Source organism: Trichechus manatus, unplaced genomic scaffold (genome assembly GCF_000243295.1).
Source record: "Trichechus manatus latirostris isolate Lorelei unplaced genomic scaffold, TriManLat1.0 scaffold00164, whole genome shotgun sequence".
In the NCBI taxonomy this organism is placed as follows: domain Eukaryota; kingdom Metazoa; phylum Chordata; class Mammalia; order Sirenia; family Trichechidae; genus Trichechus; species Trichechus manatus.
The window spans coordinates 4445004-4468865 of record NW_004444100.1 but is presented as its reverse complement, the minus strand read 5'-3'; the positions used below and the strand labels follow the sequence as shown (position 1 = coordinate 4468865).

General features: G+C 36.9%; 1 protein-coding gene and 1 long non-coding RNA gene across 3 annotated transcripts in view; one reads left to right on the top strand and one right to left on the bottom strand.

The window, feature by feature from the left end:
• The window catches only part of TSPAN8 (tetraspanin 8), a 75506-nt gene that overhangs the window by 20305 nt on the left and 31339 nt on the right, over positions 1-23862 (top strand). For both annotated transcript variants that reach the window (XM_023740831.1, XM_023740830.1), the window contains exons 3-7: positions 1246-1383; positions 5296-5370; positions 5469-5576; positions 10023-10157; positions 13274-13357. In XM_023740831.1, the coding sequence (XP_023596599.1) occupies positions 1246-1383; positions 5296-5370; positions 5469-5576; positions 10023-10157; positions 13274-13357 (540 nt within the window). The remainder of the gene's footprint in view (positions 1-1245; positions 1384-5295; positions 5371-5468; positions 5577-10022; positions 10158-13273; positions 13358-23862) is intronic.
• LOC111822360 (uncharacterized) lies at positions 13364-17896 on the bottom strand. The gene is made up of 3 exons (XR_002825639.1): positions 16916-17896; positions 15726-15751; positions 13364-13591 (listed from the first exon to the last, which is right to left on the bottom strand). It is a non-coding gene; the product is annotated as an uncharacterized LOC111822360 (long non-coding RNA).

The following is a 23862-nucleotide window of genomic DNA, read 5'->3' as shown; positions in this document are numbered from 1 at the left end:
AAAGAGATTGTCTTAAGACACAATCTAATCTTGTAGATCTCATCAACATAACTGCTGCTAACCCATCTCATCAACATCATAGTGATAGGATTCACAACACTTGGGAGAATCACATCAGATGACAAAATGGTGGACAATCACACAATACTGGGAATCATAGCCCAGCCAAACTGACACACATATTTTTGGGGACATAATTCAGTCCATGACAATCTCATTCCTTAACATTTTAGTCAAAATAAAAAAGCTTCCAGAAGACTCTGTGAACTATATTTTCCAGGAATGAGGAAGTAGAATTGATATGGAATATTAGGAACTGGACTTATTTTTTTTTCTTGGTTAGAATTTCTTTTGTTTGTTTTGACAAATAAACAGACCTGTGTGGTCACCATCACGGTCAAGATATAAAGCATTTTCATCAACCCATAAAGTTGCTTCTTCTCCCTTTCCAGTCAGTTCCTGCTTTCCTGCCTGTTGTTGTTGTTAAGTCAAGCACTACTCTGATTTTTATTACCATACATTAGTTTTGCCTATTTTTAAACTTTATATAGTATTGTCATATAATATTTACTGTTTTGTGTCTGGTTTCTTTAGCTCAACATAATGTTTTGAGATTCATTCATGTTGTCATGTTTATCAGGAGGAACTTGGACTTTTAATTGAAAGAATGAAATTACCATAAAAACACATGTTTTATAATGCTACTCTTACATATAAAACAAAGGCCTCTCGCTGGACTAACCCAAAGATGGGCAGTTCAGACCTACACAGAGGCACCTTAGAAGTAAGGCCTAGCAATCTGCTTTCCCTATGGAATGCAGTTCTACTCTGCATACTTGGGGTTACCATGAGTAAGAATCAACTAGACAGCAGCTAACAACACAACAACATACAAAAAATACAAAATATGTGAACTAAAGATCATACCAACAAGAGTAAAAGTAACTGTCCTTCTAAGATTTTAAAATAACCAATGTTTTAAAAGCCCATTGCATTTCTTCCATCCAACTTTCAACATATGATTTTAGAAAAATATAGGTTTGGAAACAGTATTCAGGCAAATAACACCTCAATAGAATGTAAGCTTCATGAAGGCAAGAATTTTTGCTTGTTTAGATCACTGATGTATCTCAAGGTCTAGAATAGGGTTTGGCACATAGTAGGTACTCAACGAACATTAGTTGAATGAGCAAAATAAACTTCAAGGAAAGGGATTTCTTGTCATTAATCTTTTTTTCTTTTCAGATTTTCGGCCATGAAGATTCTCACGCTCAATTCCGTGTTTCTGCAAATATCATGATTTCTGTGGGTGCCATCATCATGATTCTGGGTTTCCTGGGATGCTGTGGTGCCATAAAAGAAAGCCGCTGCATGCTCATTCTGGTGAGTTCTGCAGAGAAATCGTAATACTCAACCTTTCGATTTTTGAGGCTTCTCTCCGATCCTTACTGTCTGTCAAAAGAACATGCCAAGATTGAGGAAACACTTAACTCTAACTATTGTTAGAGGGTTTGATTATGGAAGTTAATATATTTGGCTCAGAATAGAGGGTACTTTGAGAGAAGATGGATTTTACTCATTTATTCATTCAGCATTACTGAGTATCTGCTATGTGCCAGATTCTGTGATAAGTGATTCATAAGACCTTAAGACAGTTAGAATCCACTAGGGAAGATTGAAAAGAGCCCTGGTGCACAACGGTTAAGCACTTGGCTGCTTACTGAAAGGTTGGTGGTTCAAACCCATGCAGTAACTCTATGGGAAAAAGACCTGGCAATCTACTCCTGTAAAGATTACTACCTAGAAAACCCTGTGGGGGAGTTCTACTTTGTCACATGGGGTCCATATGAGTTGAAAATTGACTCAACAGTACAAAAACAAGGTGTTTGTATGTGTGAGGTCCTGATAAGCTCTCCAGGAAGATTGTCTATCAGTACAGGCATGCCTCTTTTTATTGCACTGTGCAGATATTGCGTTTTTTACAAATTTTGAAGGTTTATGACAACCCTACACTGACAAAGTCTACTGGCACCATTTTTCCAACAGCGTATGTTCACTTCATGTCTCTGTATCACGTTTTGGTAATTCTCACAATACTCCAAATTTTTCATGATTATTATATCTGTTATGGTGATCTGTGATCAGTGATCTTTGGTGTTACTATTGTAATTGTTTTGGGAGCCATGAACTGTGCTCATGTAAGATGGCAGACTTAATAAATATTGGGTATGTCTGACTGCTGCACCAACTGGCTGTTCCATTGTGTCTCTCCCTCTCCTTGGGCCTCCCTATTCCCTGAGACACGACAATATTGAAATTAGGCCAGTTAATAACCTCACAATGACCTCTCAGTGCTCAAGTGAAAGGAGGAGTCACACATCTCACTTTAAGTCAAAAGCTAGAAATGATTAAACTTAGTGAGGAAAGCATGTCGATAGCCGAGATAGGCTGAAATCTAGGCCTCTTGTGCCCAACAGTTAGCCAAGTTGTGAATGCAAAGGAAAAGTTCTTGAAGGAAATTAAAAGTGCTGCTCCAATGAACACATGAATGATAAGAAAGCAAAACAGCCTTATTGCTGATATGGAGAAAGTTTTAGTGGTCTGGATAGGAGCTCAAACCAGCCACAACATTCCCTTAAGCCAAAGCCTAATCCAAAGCAAGGCCCTAACTCTTTTCAATTCTATGAGGACTGAGAGAGGTAAGGAAGCTGCAAAGGAAAAGTTTGAAGCTAGTAGAGGTTGGTTCATGAGGTTTAAGGAAAGAAACTGTCTGCATAACATAAAAGTGCAAGATGAAGCAGCAAGTTCTGACATAAAAGCTACAGCAAGTTATCCAGAAGATCTAGCTAAGATAACTGGTGAAGACAACTACACTAAACAATAGATTTTCAATGTAGACAAAACAGCCTTATATTGGAAGAAGATGCCATCTAGGACTTTTATAGCTAGAGAGGAGAAGTCAATGCCTGGCCTAAAAGCTTCAAAGGACAGGCTGACTCTCTTGTTAGGGGCTAATGCAGCTGGTGACTTTAAGTTGAAGCCAGTGCTTATTTACCATTCCAAAAATCCTAGGCCGCTTAAGAATTATAGTAAATCTACTCTGCCTGTGCTGTATAAATGGAACAACAAAGTCTGAATGACAGCACATCTGTTTATAACATGGTTTACTGAATATTTAAAGTCCAATGTTGAGAACTACTGCTCAGAAAAAAAGATTCCTTTCAAAATATTACTGCTCTTTGACAATGCACTTGGTAACCTAAGAGCTCTGATGTAGGTGTACAAGGAAATTAATGTTGTTTTCATGCCTGCTAACACACCAAGTATTCTGCAGCCCATGGATCAGGAGTTATTTTGACTTTCAAGTCTTATTATTTAAGAAATACATTTCATAAGAGTATAGCTGCCATTGATAGTGATTCCTCTGATGGATGTGGGCAAAGTAAATTGAAAACCTTCTGGAAAGGATTCACCATTCTAGATACCATTAAGAACATTTGTGATTCATGGGAGGAGGTCAAAATATCAACATTAACGGGAGTTTGGAAGAAGTTGATTCCAACCCTCATGGACGACTTTGAGAGGTTCAAGACTTTAGTGGAAAAAGGAACTGTAGATGAGGTGGAAATAGCAAGAGAACTGGAATTAGAAGTACAGCCTGAAGATGTGACTGAATTGCTGCAATCTCATGATAAAACTTTAACGGATGAGGAGTTGCTTCTTATGGATGAGCAAAGACAGTGGTTTCTTGAGATGGAGTCTACTCCTGGTGAAGATGCTGTAAAAATTGCTGAAACGACAACAAAGGATTTAGAATATTACATAAATGTAGTTGATAAAGCAGTGGCAGGGTTTGAGAGGACTGACTCCAATTTTGGAAGAAGTTCTTCTTTGGGTAAAATGCTGTCAAATGGCATTGCATGCTACAGAGAAATCTTTCATGAAAAAAGAGTCAATCAATGAGGCAAACTGCGTTGTTGTCTTATTTTAAGAAAGTGCCACAGTCACTCCAATCTTCAGCAACCACCACCCTGATCAGTCAGCAGACATCAAGACTTTCCACCAGCGAAAAGATTAAGACTTGCCGAAGGCTCAGATGGTGGTTAGCATTTTTTAGCAATAAAGTATTTTTTTAACTAAGGCATGTACATTGTTTTTTTAGACATAATGCTACTGCACACTTAATAGACTACAGCATAGTATAAACATAACTTTTATACGCACTGGGAAATCAAAAAAGCTGTGTGACTGGCTTTATTGCAGTGGTCTGGAACCGAACCCGCAATATCTCTGAGGTATGCTTATACAGTGTTGGCATGCTTGGGCAACTGCAAGGTCTTGGGTATGGCTGGAGAGTGCCAGAGACTATTTTCCAGTGTATGATGGGAGATGAGTCTGAGTGTGGACCAGGGTCAATTCATAAAGTGTATATGTGCAATGCTAAGAAAATTGTAAGGGAGGGAGATAATCAGATTTGTCACTTAGCTTTATGGAGGATGGAGTGGGTTAGGATAATCCACAGGTATCACTTTTAACATATACAGTAGAAAATGATAAATGGATATAGTAAGAACTTCAGAAAAACGTCATGTACTTACTAGATATAAATCTTACACAAGATTTTGTTAGAGCTAATCTAAAATAGTTTCTCTAATAAAATAAGTATTAATAGTTTATTATGAGGAAAAGTAGAAACAGTTTTACTGGACTCTAATAGTATCCCTAGTGGTTGTTTTTTATGAATATTATTATTAAGAAAGCCTCAATTTCAATTTGGGGAATTTAATTACTTGGAGAGGTTGTTTCAAAAAAATGTGTGGGCTGCATCTTCCAAAATTATGATTTGGTAGATCTGAGGTAGGTTCCAGGAACCTACATTTATAACAAGACCCCAGGTGATTATGATGGTGGTTGAAATACTATTTTGGAGCTGGTTCTGAGTTTGTGTGTGCTTATGTTTGATCAAGAGGGGGAGGGAGAAAAATAATATTCAAATAATTTCATCTAATTCTTCAAACTTTCCCCTATTCGATGTATACAATGCTGATAGTGCTATCAATAAAATTTTGTTTTAACCACTTTCCTTAATCAGTCTTTGGACAAATGTTTCTGAGTAGTAATGACCCCAAATCTTTAGCTTAAGGAAAAAGGTGGAAAACATGAAGAGCATGCGTAATACTACAACTGTGATGTGACCATGGCTGCAGAGAGAGAGAGAGACAGATAACCATGCTGAAATGTCCCAGGATGTTACTGAATGCACTGGAAATAACCTATATTCCATTTTTTTCTTAGTTTTTCATAGGATTGCTTCTTATCCTGCTCCTGCAGGTGGCAGCCGGTATCATAGGAGTTGTTTTCAAACCTGAGGTGTGTACCATATGATGTTTAATAATTTTGGAGAATTCTGAAAAATTGAAATACTACCTTCTGGCACGAGTAATCTAAAAACAAATTTTAATTCTCAGTATAAACGCATTCTGAATGAGACACTCCATGAAGAAGCAAAGCTTTTGAATGAAACAAATGATGCAGCAGTGAAATTCCAGAAAGCCATAGCTGAATTTGAAGAAGAGGTAATTAAAATATGTAGGTCATTGGGGAAGTTGGGCATAGTTTCTCTGTGCATATTTTTTAAAGATTAAAAACTGTCTCTATTTTGCAGATTTGAGTGATTGTTGTGTCACCATGGAATTAAAAAAATCTAACAATAATTGTAATATTTTTCTAACTTGGTATGAATTCTGAAGTACTTTAAAAGGACAATGATTTAGAAAGATATGTTTATGGGATTAAGATTAAGCCTTGATAGGGTCAAATCAAGAATTATTTTAATATTTTCTATTTAGTAGTGTATATTTTCTGCTCCTCCCTCATACAAACAATTACAGCTAAAATTTATTGCCACTTACTTTGTTCCAGGCTTTATATGCATAGCTTATTTATTCCTCACAACAACCCTATGAGATGGATAATATTATTACCAGTATTTTACAGATGGGAGTCCCTGGGTGGTGCAAATGGTTAATGTTCTTGGCTGCTAATTCAAAGGTTAGAAGTTCAAGCCCACCCAGAGATACCTTAGAAGAAAGGCCTGGTGATTTCTTCTGAAAAGAGTATAGCCTAAAAAACTCTATGTGGCAGTTCTTCTCTATCGTATGGTGTCGCTATGAGTCGGAATGCACTGAACGGTAGCGAACAACGACGATTTATTTTTTAACCAGTACACTAAGAAAGACTCTTTCAGGAAGCCTGGGAATTCTTTTCAAGAGCTAAATTGCAACTGTCATCATGCTATCCTCTTCTTAAACTACCTCTCCTTTATTTATTTATTTTGCTTCTTCATTGTCTTTAGGATATACTCGAAACTTAGGCAAGCATTGAAGGTATTCTACTATTTGGCTCCTACCCAATCATTTAACTTTACTAAACACTACTCCATAATGAAAACATTTCAGTCTAGCCAGGTTTATCTACTCAGGGTCTCTTGAACAATTCTGCCTTCTTGCCTTTGGTCCCATTCTTACATAGAAATCCTTTATTTCTTCTTGGGTGTCCATTCTGAGTTTTGGTTTTTGTTTTTGTGTGTGTGTGTTTCTTATCCATGATGGCTTTTTGTTTTTAGTTATGCTTCTTTGGGAGAAAAGTACATCCTCATCCCTGGAATGTACTTAATACTGTTCTCTTTCTTTCTGAATACCACTTGTATTTTAAGACTTAATCAAAATATTACTTACTGTATGGAACTCCTCCTAACTACATCTTCTTTATTCAGAGTCCTTTCATATTAACTATGCATAGCAATCATTTCAGACATGTCATAGAAATTCTCAGATCCTAGAGGAGAGATGGATTTTGTAGATCATTTAATGCAACTTCCCATTGATTGAAGTATTTTGTATTTATGGTCATCCATACTGTAATTAAATATTGAAGAACTGAAAGCTTACTGATTTTTGCCCATCCCATTCAATTTATAAACAAACTTGATTATTATTGTGTTTTCTTAATTTGAAACAAAATCTGCCTCCCTAGAACTTACATCATTATTCCTTCTAGAGTTTCAGAAGAAAAGTAGATCTATTGATGCCTCTACACATGGAAACTTATCCTTTGAAAATGGCTGTTGTATGTCTTCTAGAAGCTTTGCTTTTCAAGTTTGAGTGTCCTTGATTTCTTGAGCTATTTGTCAGATGACAGTTTTCTCCCATAGCATTAACCAGTTCCTATTTGGATAGACTCCAACTTAGAAAATACTGTTTAAAGCATCATTTCTAAGAGTTAAAACCTGATATGGGTCAGTCCTTATTTAACTTCCTCTGCGTTGTGCTTTTCCTAGCTCTCCCATTGCTGTGTCCCTTCATTAATTATCTTCTCTCCAGAGTCATTCCCATTCTAGAGCCCAGACTTATCCAGGCTAAAGAATTTAGGCAACCTCAGTTCCTCCACTGTGTGGGGCTTGACCCTCCCTATTGAATTGACCTAGGAGAAAATGCACTAGAGGTAACCAGTGGACTTCTGGGCTAGGGCCTGAGTCTCACTTGCTGCACATCATCCCTGAGATTCAATGTCTCAGTGCCAACCATTGATTTCTTAATGTTGTACTCCCATTCTTATATAGAAATCCTGTGACTGAAGCTCCTTTTGTTCATAGGAGTATATTTCTTTTTTAGTGTCCATTCTGAGTTTTATGTCTCTCTCTGTGTGTGTGTGTGTGTGTGTGTGTGTGTGTGTGTGTGTTTATTATCCATGATGACTTTCTATTTTTAGTTATGCTTCTTTGAGAAAAGAATCTTGCCCCAAACCCTGGCTGGGTAACTTGGGGCCCCGGTACACATGGACAGAAATTGTAGATGCTAAGTGCGTTTCCCTTTGGTTTTCAGACAATTCCCTCTTGAATTTCCTTCTAACTTACTGATGGAATATGCCACTTTTGGATTCTTGGCGATGACTATTTGTATAGATATTATTGTATCATTCATTGCATGGTGCCTTGTTCATCCAGCTGTTATACCTCTGTTAATAAGTCCTAACCAACTTCTTCCTCAAATGCTTCCACCTCTGAACTAGTTGCCAGATATTATGCCAAATTGTAACCTTCCTACCTTCTACCCTGTCCTACTGCAAGTTGGCTTTATGCCTTCCTAATGAATTCTGAGGTATAGTGTATTCCAGTTATGCACTGACCTGTGAATGTATATAAACCAAATAGTGGGACTAATATTCCCTTTGTGTAAATTAATGCTATTCAGGATTATTTAATGTGAAAAAGTGAGCAATTAGTCATGTCTACCATAGGAACAGGAAAGGAGATTGCTTCAAGATTGCCCTCTTTGCTAATATTGACCTTGGAACCAACTGAAATCTCAATACTTTGTCATATGAAAGTCTGCTGAGTCATATATTTGTGCAATTAAGGTTTTGTGGCAAAATGCAAGACTCCCTATCTGCCTTAGTTCAACTTGTTAGCTTAAGTCCACTGTTTCACCATCCCTAAAACTCGAATTCTGTTCTCCAGGGTATTAATTATCTTTTCAATCGTCACATCAACTACAAAGTTGAAAAGATACTTTTCATATCTTTATCCAAATCACTGATAACAATGTTAAGCAGAACACATTCTCGTGAGAGCATAATGGAAACAACAACAACAACACAACAAAAACAATAGCAGCCAACATGTATTGAGGATTTTCTATGAGCCAGGCACTGGGCTAAACACTTCATATCTTTATGTGGATTTTCTCATTTTTATCTTTACAACAAATGTATGCATTAGATACTATTATTAGCAACTATTATTATCTGTATTTTACAGATGAAGAAACTGTGGCACAGACAGCTTTAAGTAACATGGGTAACATGGCCATCCAGCCAGTAAGTGAGAGTTCTTTCAATATCCTGGCATTGCGATGCATCTGTCTAGCTAGAGAACCATCCAGTCTCGGACTTGTTTATTTCAGCAATTTTTTCTACCATTTCTGCACAGCTTTTTCCCAGATAGAGTGGATAGAAGCAAGATGAGGGATGATTTTTTCTCTTTCATTCATCTAATAATATTGTGTACCATATGCCCTGGATCTTTGGGCTTACCACTTCCTTAAAGGAGCCCTAGGAGTGCAATGGTTAAGCTCTCAGCTACTAGCTGAAAGGTTGGCAGTTTGAACCTACTCAGTGGAGAAAGACCTGGTGGTATGCTACTGTGAAGATTACAGCCTAGAAAAACCCTTGGAGCAGGTTTATTCTGTCACATGGGATCTTGATGAGTTGAAATTGACTCAGTGTCACCTAACAGTAACAACAACAATCACTTCTTCTAAAACCCAATATTTGTTATTCTTCCTCCAAAAATGGCCACAAAGCTCCTTTCTCTTGTCCTTAGCAGTTCCCCATGTTTCAGTTTATTCTGGGTCTTAATCCTCCTGACACCTTTCTTAGAGCTTCATCCTTCATTTGTACCCCTCTTACATTCTCTCTCTCTCTCTCTCTATATATATATCTCCATGTGAAATTCAGTCTTATGGTCGGCCCCTTGAGCATCTTTTTTGGCCTTTGAGATGCCTCTAACCCTTTTATTCCTCTTCTCCAAGAATGATCAATGATCATGACATGGAAATTTCATTTTTAAAAATTTCCATCTCTTTTGAGCAACCTTCTTTTAAGAGACTTTGAATCTCTCATGAACTGTTTGGAATCTTCTTTGCAAAAATATAGGATACAAAGATCTGACTCTGTCCCTTTCTTTTGCTATTAAAAACTGGAAGGTGAATTCTTTATTTTTTTCCCAAGTTCCTATGTCTGTTGCATCTATAGCCTATTCTTCCTTCGTTAATATTAAGACCAAAATGGAAAATTCCTTCATTTTTTGATTCTACATTCAGAGAGGTGGGTGAGGTGAATTACATAATATTTAATAAAAGAAAAATCTTAATAATGGTTTCAGAATAATATAATTCAATATATTTATGATGCTTTTGGTTTTCTTTAGTGACCGCTTTTTATATCTGCTTTTCTCTTAACAGTTTAAATGCTGTGGCTTGATAAATGGAGCTGCTGATTGGGGAAATAATTTTGAGAAATATTACAAGTCATGTGAATGTCCAATTATGTCAAATTTATCCTGTACAACTTATGAAGGAAAATCTGTTTACAAACAGGTGAGAACTAAGTCAAATTAGGCAGTGAAAGTAATTCTTTCGCAATGAAAGTCTATACAAAAAATAAAATTGCAGCAATAATAATGGGAATCATGACATCAAAATCACTGGAATTCCTCAAACAAGAGAGAAATATTTATTTAAAGATATGAGCATATGCATATATGTATACTCATTCCTCACTTTTCAACATGGTTAGGTTCCAAAGACCAGGTCATTGTGTGAAAATCAGCGTTATGCAAAAATGGATCATGAACACATCAGATCACAAAATACTATGTGGGACACATATGTTGTCCCTCTGCACCCAATAAGCAGAAAATGTAAGTGGGTGCTGTATGTCCCACTGGTCATGAAAGGTTTACTGCCAAATGTAGGTCATTAATGAGCAAAATAGTTGGATGGTAGATTTTTTACTACTGTCATAAATGTGAAATGTCAGATAATGAGATAGTCGATAAGTGAGGAGTAGATGTATGTGTATATACATATATATATATACACGTATGTATGTATGTATATAAAGTATTTCATTTCTTCTGTGAGTTTGGCATCATTTATACCCAATCAATAGGTCAAAAAATATTCTACTGCCAAGAGGAGACAAGTACAAGTTAATAGATAAGAGTTTAATTTTCCCCTCTTTGAAGACCTTATTCAATATTTTCCTCATTATCGTAAGTTCTATGATAAATCAACATGTTTACTTTAATTTTCAAACATTAAGCTCTTTCGTCTAATTGAAGGTTTATTTCCTAACTAATTGTACAGGTCTAAAGAAAGGATTTGGCCTTTAAGAATTTAGACTCTTGATGTTAAGTGTATCTGCCAGTTTGCCTAGTTATTGCTCCAGTTGAGAGGTTGCCTCTGACATTTAAGTTAATTGAAAAAAGCTAAATTTACCTTTTCTGTGTTGTAGGTCTAGAATAAATTTATAAATATCATATTTCTTTTATTTATTATTGATTAATTCATCAAATATTTATTGATCACGTCCTATGTGCCTTCATCTGAAGCACTGGCGATCCATCCCGGAACAGGGCACACTGTCTGCCTTTATGGAGCTGACACTCAGATAGGGAAGAGGGAGGGATAATTGTTAGGCAACTTCAATCCAATGGGTGACTGGTACTGCTAAGACAGGGATCAGCACAAGGTACTATGGGAGGCCATCTAACTCAGCTTCCTAGAGGACATGACATATGTTCCTTACTGCAGGGCTTTATATAAGCTGTTCCTTTTACCTGGTAGGAATGCATACAAAAATGACAAGTGATATTAGTGTTTAATTCATTCATTGCCATTCTTGTGTCAGACAGAACCTTGCTAGAATCAGACATGCTTCTGGATCCTGGAGGAGATTATAGTCTAGGTGGAAGAGAGATACATAAAAGCTATTAATATTCACAATGAAGTAATTGCTGTAATACCTGAAAATTATTTTCAGTCTAGCATTTTTTGGTTTAATAATGGTTACTGAGGTTAATTTATAAAAGGAAACAGAAAGTATTTCAAAGGAAACTTCCTTCCTCCTGACTATTCACGTCTCTTTCACTAATCTTATAAAATTAGAAAGGCTCTGTTCTGAAAGGGAATTTCTGTCACTAATATTTAAAGTGACTCATGGGGGGGGGAGTTATGTATCAGACTATGATTTTACCATGCCTTTCATTGCCAAAGTAATAAAATTAAGAAATTTTTATTCTTTTTATGTTCCTTCCAGCTTCCCTCCTTCCTAATTTTAGTGACACAATATCCACAAAGAAGAGGGGAAATAAATGTAGTGTAATCCAATGTAGTTTCCAGTTAGGATAATGAGGAAGTTAGTAAATTCAATTGCAGATTGCTTCTGTAAAAGAATCAAATTAAATATGTTTTTATTCAAGATAGATTTTGAAAGCTCCTAGCATTATCCTGAAAAATAATAGATATTCCCTCTAAGTTTACACATAATTCTGCTGAATGTAGACTGATAGCTGTACCAGTTTCCCAAAAAGAAGGTCATAAATTCATAAAATATTTCCATCTCCCTTGTGTCATTTGCAAGAAGTCTGGAAAAATAAAAAATTCTGGAATGGCCATAATTCACATTTCGTTTTTTTTCCCTCTCTTTTGCCAACGTAACCTGGTTATCTGGAGGAAGGGGAGGGGAGAAAAACCCTCAAGTAGAATTAATGTTTCTCAGTAGATATTAACCTCATAGTTAATCCTAAATAATTGTCTCTAATAATTATTTAATTATTAAATAATCCTAGTAATTTTCTCTAATGTTTACTGCTTGGATCAGATATGAATGGAGAAACTCATTACATCCAGGAATGAAGGGGCAAAGACTGTTTAGTTCAGCTTTATGGAGAACTTTTTTTTTTATTTAGCAAATGATAATATTTTGTTAGCCTTTTGCACAAATGTGATTATCATAAGGATGATATATTTTTTGGCAACACAAACAATACCACTATTACATTGTGAAACATTTTTCCAGTTTTTAGTTTTCCTTATAATTTACAATTATTAGAATTTTTAGTTTGGTCTGAAATGTTTTAAGGTTGGAAGTGCATGCTGATTTGAATAAATTTCAAAAAATGTGACAGAGAGACAAATTTCTAAATTTTCTTGTCTAAGTAAGGACTTAACGGTGGACACGATGATTTTTTTCTTTTTAGGAAACATGTAACGCTGATAAATATTAAGAGATTTTTAAAATATTCTGTTTTAAAAATGGAGATTTACAATTTATTATCTAAAACCTCAATCTGGGAACTCGTTGCTTTGGGTTATAAATCTAAGAAATAAAAAGACGAGGCCATTTCAGCTCTAAAATGAATAATCTGACATAAGGATAAAATTATTATTTATAATTAAAGATCTGTAGATTCAGCAATTGAGTAGCGGAAGCAAAATGTTGCTCTTCAAATGATTTTTAATGTGTGAACAAACCACAATAGATAAAACTTTTTGGGAGAAGAGGGGTGTTAAAGGAACAATCCTATTCCTTTTTTTGAGTATGTTCCTTGGTAGCAATTTAGAAAGTCAATCAACTCAATAAAAATCTTAATTAAAATAAGGTCAATATTTTATTAAAAGTAACTTTTATTTATTTGTTTATTTTACAGACATGTGTTTCTCTAATAAAAGACTATTTTGGAAAATATATTATCATAGTTATTGGAATAGCATTTGGATTGGCATTTATTGAGGTACGGTGTAATCTTGCATTATTGACTCTCTTCATTCATTCTCTTGTGTGTTCATTGATTTTTATAACAAATATTTATAGTAAGCCAAATAAAAACCAGGTGCTTTTGAAAATCACTGGGATACCAAGTGCCCAAATCCCAGCATTTCTCTCAGTCAGCCTCGAGTCTGAGGAAGGGTTCACAGTTCTATCAGTTGAGTAGGCCCAAGGGTGTTATTTTTGAGTGATGTCTGTACTGGGAAAAATATAGAATTAATTTTAATTTCCACACAGTTATTATTACCAGATATTTTTTCCCCACTGAAAACCAGCACAAGAGTTAAATTTTCCTGAACTATAAGAAAAACCACCAAAAAAAGCAAAACACAAATTTGTAAATTTTTATCTCTCTTCCTGATTTTGAAACAGAAAATAAAAACTGAACTGGAAGTGAGGAGGTGCTTTTTTGCTAGCCCGTTCTAGTGAAGTCTAACAAGCTGTAAAAACTAGAGACAGGGCATCTAATTTTCTTAGCTTAAGGTCTGTGGGCTGATTGGGAGACATTTTCAAAGACATTCTGCTTGAGGTTAATTACTCTCATCAATTTGATTATTGAAAAAAAGATATCGTCTAGGTTTTTTATCTTATGGATTTTTTTGGTATGGCTTTTTTAGAACCTGAAGAGTCTTTTTTACATGGCCTAAAAATCTTTACCAAGGAAATGAAATAAAATTGCTTCAGAGAAGTGTTGTTGGAATCATCCTAGATCTTGGGCAATTCAGATATCAAAACCTGTTGCCATGTAGTCGATTCCAACTCACAGCGACCCTATAGGAGAACTGCTCCATAGGGTTTCCAAGGTGAGGCTGGTGGATTCGAACTGCCAATCTTTTGGTTAGCAGCCGAGCTCAACCACTGCACCACCAGGGCAGATATCAAATGGATTAAATTCACTCACAATCCCATTTCAGGGCATTGGCTACATGCTAATGTGCAATGTCTCCCTGTTATTGCCTTCCTTCTCACTGAATGCTGTGCAATGCTCACCTGGGACTTTCTGGTAGCTTACTACCCCTCACTTGTGCCACATCACTGCCAGAGAGGAATTTAGCTGGGATTGAAGCAATTTAGTGCTCTAAAAGGTCATTTAGGCTTCTTGTGGAATTTCCCAGCCAGCCATTAGAGAAAGGCGAATAGCAGCAAATTGGATTGTTGAATATTACTTTCTTGTAGCCCAGATGAATAGGTCTAGATATGAAACATCCTCTGTTAGTATGGTTGTTTTTCTTTAGGGCTGATATGTGATCAAAGTCAAATAATGCTATGCGTCAGGTCTGTTTCTCTTGACTCTGCCTTTTATAAAATGTCTTTTGCTTCTCTGCTTTGTGCTCTGGTTTATGCTAATTTAGAAATATGAGCTAATGATCATAAAGGTTAATAGGGTCACACTCATATATAATCGTACATTTATAAATGTAACAAACACAGGCATACGTTAATAGAGAATACTTAACAACGGAAGATTAAGAGAGCAGAATTTAAATGAAATTTTTAAGGTAAGTGTCAACATAAGTGTTGAATTGCGTATTATAAGAAAATTCAGAAAATTGACTATTCCCTGCTACAACCCATACACGCTTTTAAGACAGTTCTTAAAAGCAAAGCCAGAGAATGTCAGGACATAATCAACTGGGAAGACTGCTGTCTCTCATATCATAGCCAAAGGCATTGCCAAGAATCTAAATACATGTAGTGGAAGATAAGATTACAAGAGGAATAGTACATTTCACAGTTTTATGAAGTTGGTGTGCTCTGTTGCTATTTGTTGCATATTTAGGTATTTTACTGGTGTTTCTAAAGATGTGTATAGGGAAATACTTTCATAAAAACCTCCATACAGTAATTTATAAGTATGGAATTTATATGGTAATATTATAAAATGCAACCATTTTACAAGTTGTGCCAGTTAAATGTGGTTTCTAGACTATCTGTGGATGTTGTAAATAGTTGATTTAAAGAACTGTGGGAAATTTTAATTTCTGCTCTCCTTCTAGGATTTGAAAAAGAAAAAAAATTCTGTCCTTTTTTGTTCAAAAAGAAGCTTCAAAAATACTCTTCTGATATCCAAACTATAAAAATGTATCCAATAAAATACATTAGCCTGGCTTACAGTCATTAGACAGAGCCCTCGTGGAACAGTGATTAAGCACTTGGCTGCTAACCGAAATGTTGGCAGTTTGAACCCACCAGTGGTTCCACAGGAGAAAGATGTGGCAGTCTACTCCCATAAAGATTACAGCCTTGGAAACCCTTGTGGGGCAGTTCTAATCAGTCCTATAGGGTAGCTAGGAGTCAGAATCGACTTGACAGCACAACAATAGTCTACTTACCTAACATTTAGGCATGTTTCCGTCTTCTGCTTCCCAAGTTCAAGAAAATAAAAAGACACACAGACAGAAAAACACCTCTAATAAATATTTTTAAAAACAAAATAGAAGCATATATCTTCCTGCAGAAAATACACTCAGACTATCTGCACAAAAAAATAATCATATAAAAACAAACTCTCCAATGACGTTTAGGTCTTGAGTGTTAGTTTATTTAGGTCTTGAGTTCAGTTAGTCAGTTTGGACTAGGCTTGTTGGAGTGGGCTAGCATGTATTTTCAAGGCTCTGTTAAGACTCCGTTTGGAGCCCTGGTAGCACAGTGTTTAAGCATTTGGCTGCTAACCAAAAGGTTGGCAGTTTGAATCCAGCAGCTCCACCTTGGAAACCCTGTGGGGAAGTTCTACTCTGTCCTATAGGGTCGCTATTGTTGGAATCAACTTGACAGCAATAGGTTTGTTTTTTGGTGTTGTTGTTAAGACTGCATACCTGGGGGGTTCTTCTCAGATTAGATGCTCAGAATCTATGCAAGATGCTTTAGTTTATAAGAAAATTTTATCTACAGACATTTTCAGAAATCTCATTATTCTGAGTTAAGTAACTAGTCTATCGTATCTCCCCTTAATTGACTAGGGCAACTTACAAGCACAAAAAATGATCAGTACTTTCTCTCCTCACTTTAGTAAAATAAGCCATTGACACCGCTTGTCATCACTTTATAGGCTAAAGTGATCCTGACAGGAGGTCCCAAGAATAAAGCAGAGAGAAAAACTGTAACTTTTGGACTTTTTAAATGCTGCTTCAGAATGTGGGAACCTGTGCACACCATTTAGCATTATGAGTCTTAACATTACTATAAAATGGGTCTCTTAAGTATTTGCAATTTTTCTGAGCAATGATAATTGGTCTTTTCAGAAGCAGTGAAATGCAAGGAAATGTGATATTAAATGCTGACGAATGTGTGGCTTCTATTTCAGAATTGCAGAAATAGATAGTTGTCAGATCCCATTAATTTGCTCATTTTCTGTATTTTTTCTAATAATTGTACCCTAGGCTTAAGGTTTGGGATCAAGGCAAAAGAAAAATTTTCAGGCCTGACTTTTTAGAACATCTGAATGAAGATCATTACTTTTGCAGAGAATTGGTTTCTTTTCTTTTTTTTTAAGAAGGAATAACTACTGGGCATCAGTTCTTACTTGAAGTGAATTTCCAGGAAAGTATTAGTAAGCAGAAAGTCTTGATACAGTAGGAGCACTTGAGATGACTCTGCATAACTGGCACCTGCAGCAGGGGAAGGGGCAGATGGGGAAGGTCTTTTGATCTATAATGAACAGAGGTCCTTTCTGTCATTGCTACATCAAAGCCACAGCCTGCAAGTCACCAACTGCAGAGCCAAGTAGGGCAACTTTTGGGGTCTCTTATTCTTGGAATAGCTATTTAATGAGATGGAGATTATGCCCCAGATTTTCAGCTGTGCTTTTTCACTTCAAAGAAAATTCCTCAATTAGCTATTCCCCACAGACTTACAAGTTAAAAAAAAAAAAAAGCTTTTTCATTCTTCTTGGCAATCCCTGAAACTATGGCAAGGGAAGGTCTAGACTCCTTGAATTTTATGCAGATGTTATAAACTAAGTGTCTATAACCTTTTTAGGGAAGAAACAGGTATATTTAACCCCCAGAGTACTGAGTCCCTAGAGCTCTTGGGTAGATGCCCTACTGAAGGGTGTGTATATTTGAGAAGGGGGGTGCTCTGGTGGCAGCTGCTACTGCCACAATCAAATAGGGCCAGTTAGAGGCTGATTGGCCGGTTGAAAATCCTGATTAAAACTCACAAAAGGGAGGCAGAGTCAACATGGAGCCCTAGACAGACACATCATACTGTCCCTCTGTAGTAATGACATGAAAAACTAAGTAAACCAGTTATAAACATCAATCTTGGAAATCTGAGCATGAAATGAAGGGATAAAGAACTAGATCAAACACTGAATGGAAGAAGAAACTGATGGAAAACAACAAATGAAGAGAGATACAGAGTGGAGGTCCTCTACCAACTAACATGGCACAGTGTAGCCATCTTGAAACACCTGGACAGGGAGTATGGGAAGGCAACTTCACAGAGCTCTCAACAGAAAGCAGAGCACCTGATAAGCAGAGAAACACACTTTCCCACCCCTCACCCTTCTAGTAAGTAGAAGCAAGACCCCTCTATCCTGGCAGCCCCCACCACCACAATACAAACCCTCCCCCCAGGCCAGCCCCACCCCCTCCCACTGCACAGCTATTTTTTTCTTTCTTTCTTCCTCCCAGCTAGCTCCATATGCCACTTCCCATCCCTTCCCATGAATCCCTGAGTCTGCCCTGGCCCACTCGCCAGCCTATACAGTGCCACTATTTTTTTCTCCCTCCCACCTAGTCCCACATGCCACCTCTCCCCCTTCCCACCAGCTGTCACCATGTCATCATGGCTAGAGAGCCACTGGCCCACAGCCATCCCGGGTCACTCTGCTCCCACTCGCTGGCTCCTGCCACCACCATCTTTTTTCTTTCTTTTCTTTCTCCCTCCCACCTAGCCCCATATGTCACCTCCCTTCTCCAGTGGCCCCCTGGTTTGCCCAACTTCCACTCACTGGCCTCCATCTGGCCACCATTTTTTTTCTTTCTTCCTTTTTATTTCTCCTTCCCACCTCCCCATACACCACTCTCCTCCCTTTCCACTGGCCCCTGTGGTGTGAATGTGGTTAGAGAATACCAGCCCACCACCGCCCAGATCCACCCTGCCCTCACCCACCAGCTCCCACCAAACCACCATTTTTTTCTCCTTTTTTTAAAATTTCTTTTCCTTCTTCCTCCTGCTTAGCCCCATAAACCACCTCCCCTCCCTTCCTACTGGCACCTCAGTTTTCCCCACCCTCCCTCACCAATACCCACCATGCTGCCATTTTTTTCTCTTTTCCTTTCTTTTCTTTCTCCCTCCCACCTAGCACCATACACCACCTCCCTCCTTCCCATTGGCCCCCATAGCTCCACTGCAGATGAAGTGCCACTAGCTGCCCCAGGCCACCACTGCCCCAGGTCTGCTCTGCCCCTCACTGGCCGGCTCCTACCATGCTGCCCTTTTTTCTTTCTCTCTCTCTTTTCTTTTATTTATCCCTCCCACCTAGCCCTGGACATCACTTCCCCCTAATTCCCTTCAGCTCTCACTGTGCCACCGTGGCCAGAGTGCTCCTGGCAGTCAAGCCCTCCACCACTATGGGCCTGCACTGTCCCTCCCCTCATGCCACTCAACCAGCTGCTAAGCAGTGATAAGCAAGCCCATACCACTCCTAGTCTAACACCCACGCTTACCTGGTGAGGGGCTGTGAATACTCCCACACTATGGGACCAACAGGAGAAGGCAGAGAGTGCCAGACCAGTCTTCCCTCAGCCACCATGTCAAACCAGTGTACAGTGAAGCAGGCTCGCCCTGTCTGCTGCTGCCCTGCCCATCCAGATAAGGTGGTGAGAGCTATTGCACCCACAGATGAACAAGCAGCAAAGCATGCCAACCTGCCCTGACATATCAAAACAAAACAAAAAAGTAGGAGAAAACAAGCATTCAATCAATAAGTAAAGAAAATAATACCTTAATGTCTTGGAGAGAGCAGACAATATCAAAACATATAAAAAAGCAGGACAAGATGTCTCCAGCAAGTGACCAATATAAAGAATCAGATAACCTTTCAGTAGAAGAAAAGACATGGGAACTACCTGATATACAATTCAAAAGGCTAATATTTAGGGCTCTCCAAGAGATTAGGAAAGATGTCAAGGAAAACACAGACAAAATCTAGGAAAAAATAGACAAAATCATGTAAAACAAGGACAAAACCAATGAAAACATAGCCAAAATCAAGGAACAAAGACAAAGCAATAGAAGAATTGAGGAAAATAATACAAGAACAAAACATTAAAATAAATAATTAGAAATCATACAAAAACAGTAACTAGAAATCCAAAATATAAACAACAGAATTTTAGAAATGGACAACTCAATAGAATGTTTTAGGGGCAAATTTTAAATAATGGAAGACAGAATTATTGAGATTGAAGACAAATCTATGGACACCACTTTGAGGAAAAATCAGAGACAAGAATGAAGAAAAATGAGGAAAACCTAAGAATTATGTGGGACACAATCAAGAGCAACAATGTGCTTGTGATTGGAGTTCCAGAACTGGGGGGGAGGGGAATAGTTGAAAATTTACTGGCAGAAAACTTCTCAAATATCATGAAAAATAAAAAGCTGACAATCCAAGGGGCTCAACGAACCCCATACAGGATAGACCCCAAAAGAAAGTCACCAAGACATATCATGATCACACTTGCCAAAACCAAATACAAAGAAAGAATCCTGAGAGCAGCTTGGGAAAAAGGAAAAGTCACTTACAAACGGGAAGCAATAAGACTAAACTCTGATTACTCAGCAGAAACTATGCAGGCAAGAAGGCAATGGGACAACATATAGAAAACCTGGAAAGAAAAAAAAAAACTGTCAACTAAGAGTAATATATATTGCAAAACTCTCTCCCAAATATGACGGCAAAATTAGGATATTTCCAGGTAAACAGAAATTAAGAGAATTGGTAAAAAAACCAAACCAAATTTACAAGAAATATTAAAGGGAGTACTTCAATTAGAGAACCAACCACATCAGACAACAACTGGAGTCTAGAACACAGCACAGCATCAGCCAGATACCAATCTAAGTAAAGAACTCTCAATAATAAAGCAGAGCTAAGACTTAAAACAGGGAAACAGAGACATCAGTCTGTAAATGACAGCAATGTCAGAACAATAAAAGGGGGAATAAACAGTGTAGATATAGAACTTTCAAATGGAGATGAAGTCAAAGTAACATCAAGTAATAAAAGACTGGTCCAAACTTAGGAAGATAAGGGTAAATTTCAAGGTAACAACAAAGAAAATTAACAAACCTACTCATCAAGATTAAAAGGAAGAAAAATGTAAAGACTCAGTAAACATAAAATCTATAATAATAAAATAAATGAAAAGAAAATCCACAAATAAAAGGAACTCAGCACAGGAAAGTAAGAGGAACAAAAAAAATGTCAGCACGACAAAAACAAACAACCAACAATATGACAACAATAAACTTATACCTGTCGATAATCACACTGAATGTAAATGGCTTAAATGCACCCATAAAGAGACAGAGAGTGGCTTAATGGATAAAAAAAACACGACCCAAGAGACATATCTTAGACACAAAGACATAAATTTATTAAAAATCAAAGGCTGGAAAAAATATATCAAACAAATGGTAGCCATAAAAGGGCAGGCGTGGCAATACTAATCTCAGATAAAAATAGGCTTTAACTCAAAATCAACAATAAAAGACAAGGAAGGACCTGATATGATGATTAAGTGGACAATTCACCAAGAAAACATAAACTTGATAAATATCTATACACCCAACGGCAGGGCTCTTAAACATGTAAAAAAAACTTTAACAGCACTGAAAACAGAAATAGACAGTTCCACAGTAATATTAGAAGACTTTAACACACCACTCTCAGTAAAGGACAGATCATCTAGAAAGAAACAAAACAAAGTTGCAGAAGATCTAAAGGCCACAATCAAGAAACGTGATCTCATAGAAATGTATAGAACAAACTACCCAGCAGCAGCAAAGTATACATTCTTTTCCAATGCACGTGGAGCACTCTCCAGAATGGACCACATTTTAGGCCACAAAGCAATCTTCAATAAAATCTATAACATCGAAATATTATAAAGCATTCTTTCTGATCACAACACCACAAAAGCAGAAGCCAATAACAAGAAGAGCAAGGGGAAAAAAAAAAAATCCAATACTTGGAAACTAAATAACACCTTGCATAAAAACAACTGGGTAATAGAAGAAATCAAAGATGGAATCAAAAAATTCCTAGAATTAAATGAGAATGAAAACACATCACACCGAAACCTTTGGGACACAGAAAAAGCAACGGTAAGAGGTAAATTTATAGCAATAAATTCACACACAAAAAAGAACAGACCAAAACCAAAATGTTAGCCTTACAACTCAAACAAATGGAAAGAGAACAGCAAAAGAAGTCCACTGCCACCAGAAGAAAGGAAATAATAAAGATTAGATCAGAAATAAATGAAATACAGAATAGGAAAACAATAGAAAGAATTAACGAGACCAAAAGTTGGTTCTTTGAAAAGATCAACAAAATCAACAAACCACTGAAAAAACTGATAAAAGAAAAACAAGAAAGAAAGCAAATAACCCAAATAAGAACCCAAATAAGAAATAAGATGGGAGACCTTACAACAGACCCCACTGAAATAAAAAGGATCATAACAGAATACTATGAAAAATTATACTCCAATGAAGTTGAGAACTTATAGGAAATGGACAAATTTCCAGAAACATACTACCTACCTAAACTTACACAAACTGAGATAGAAAATCTGAACAGACCCATAACAAGAGAACTGGAGAATTCTACTAAACGTTCAGAGAAGCACTCACACCAGTGCTACTCAAACTATTTCAGAGTAAAGAAAAGGAAGGAATGCTCCTGAATTCATTCTATGAAGCTAGCATAACTCTGATACCAAAGCCAGGCAAAGACACCACAAAAAAAGAAAATTACAGACCAATATCTCTCTTGATTATGGATGCAAAAATTCTCAACAGAACTCTAGCCAATAGAATTCAACATCATATAAAAAAAAAATACAACGCAACCAAGTGGGATTTATATCAGGTATGCAAGGACAGTTCAACATTAGAAAATCAATCAGCATAATCCACCACATAAATAGAACAAAAGAAAAGAATCACATGATCATCTCAATCAATGCAGAATAGGCATTTGATACAGTCCAACACCCATTCCTGACAAATTTTCAATAAAATAGGAAGAGAAGGGGAATTCGTCAGCATAGTAAAGGGCATCTATACAAAACCAACAGTCAAAATCATTCTTAATGGAGACAGATTTAAAGCATTCCCCCTGAGGGGGGGAATGATACAAGGATGCCCTTGATCACCACTCTTGTTTAACATTTAGCTGGAAGTCCTAGCTAGAGCAGTAAGGCAAGAAAAATAAAGTGCATCCAGATTGGAAAGGAAGAAGTAAAACTATCCCTATTCACAGATAATATGATACTGTACATAGAGAACTCAAAGATTCCACAAGAAAGCTATTGGAACTAATAGAAAGATTCAGCAGAGTAGCAGGATACAAGATCAACATAAAAAATCAGTTGGATTCTTATACGCCAATAAAGAGAACTTCTGAAAGGAAATCAGGAAAACAATACCATCTATAACAACCTCTAAAAAGATACAATACTTAGGAATAAATTTAACCAGGGATTTATAAAAGAACTATACTAAGAAAACTGCAAAACACTATTGTAAGAAACCAGAAGAGACATATATAAATAGAAAAACATATCGTGCTCATGGATAGGATGACTTAACATTGTGAAAATGTCAATTCTACCCAAAGCAATCTAATGATATAATGCAATCTCAATCAAAATACCAGAAGCATTCTTTAACAAGATGGAAAAACTAATCACCAGCTTTATATGGAAAGGAAAGAAGCCTTGGATTAGGAAAGCATTATTGAACAAAAAAAAAGAACAAAGTAGGAGGCCTCACACTACCTGACCTGAGAACCTCCTATACAGTCACTGTAATCAAATCAGCCTGGTACTGGTACACTGACAGATACATAGACCAATGGAACAGAATAGAGAACCCAGAGGTAAATCCATTCATCTGTGGTCTGTTAATCTTTGACAAAAGACCAAAGTTCATTAAATGGGGGAAAGACAGTCTTTTTAACAAATGGTGCTGGTGAAACTGGATGTACATCTGTAAAAAAATGAAACAGGACACATACCTCACACCATATGCAAAAACTAACTCGAAATGGAACAAAGACCTAAATATAAAACCTAAAACAATATAGATCATCACAGAAAAAATAAGGAAAACTCAAGGGGTCCTAATACACGGGCAATATAAACCATAACTAACAAGGCACAAACATCAGAAGATAAACTAGATAACTGGGAGTCCCTAAAGATTAAACACTTATGCTCATCAAAAGACCAC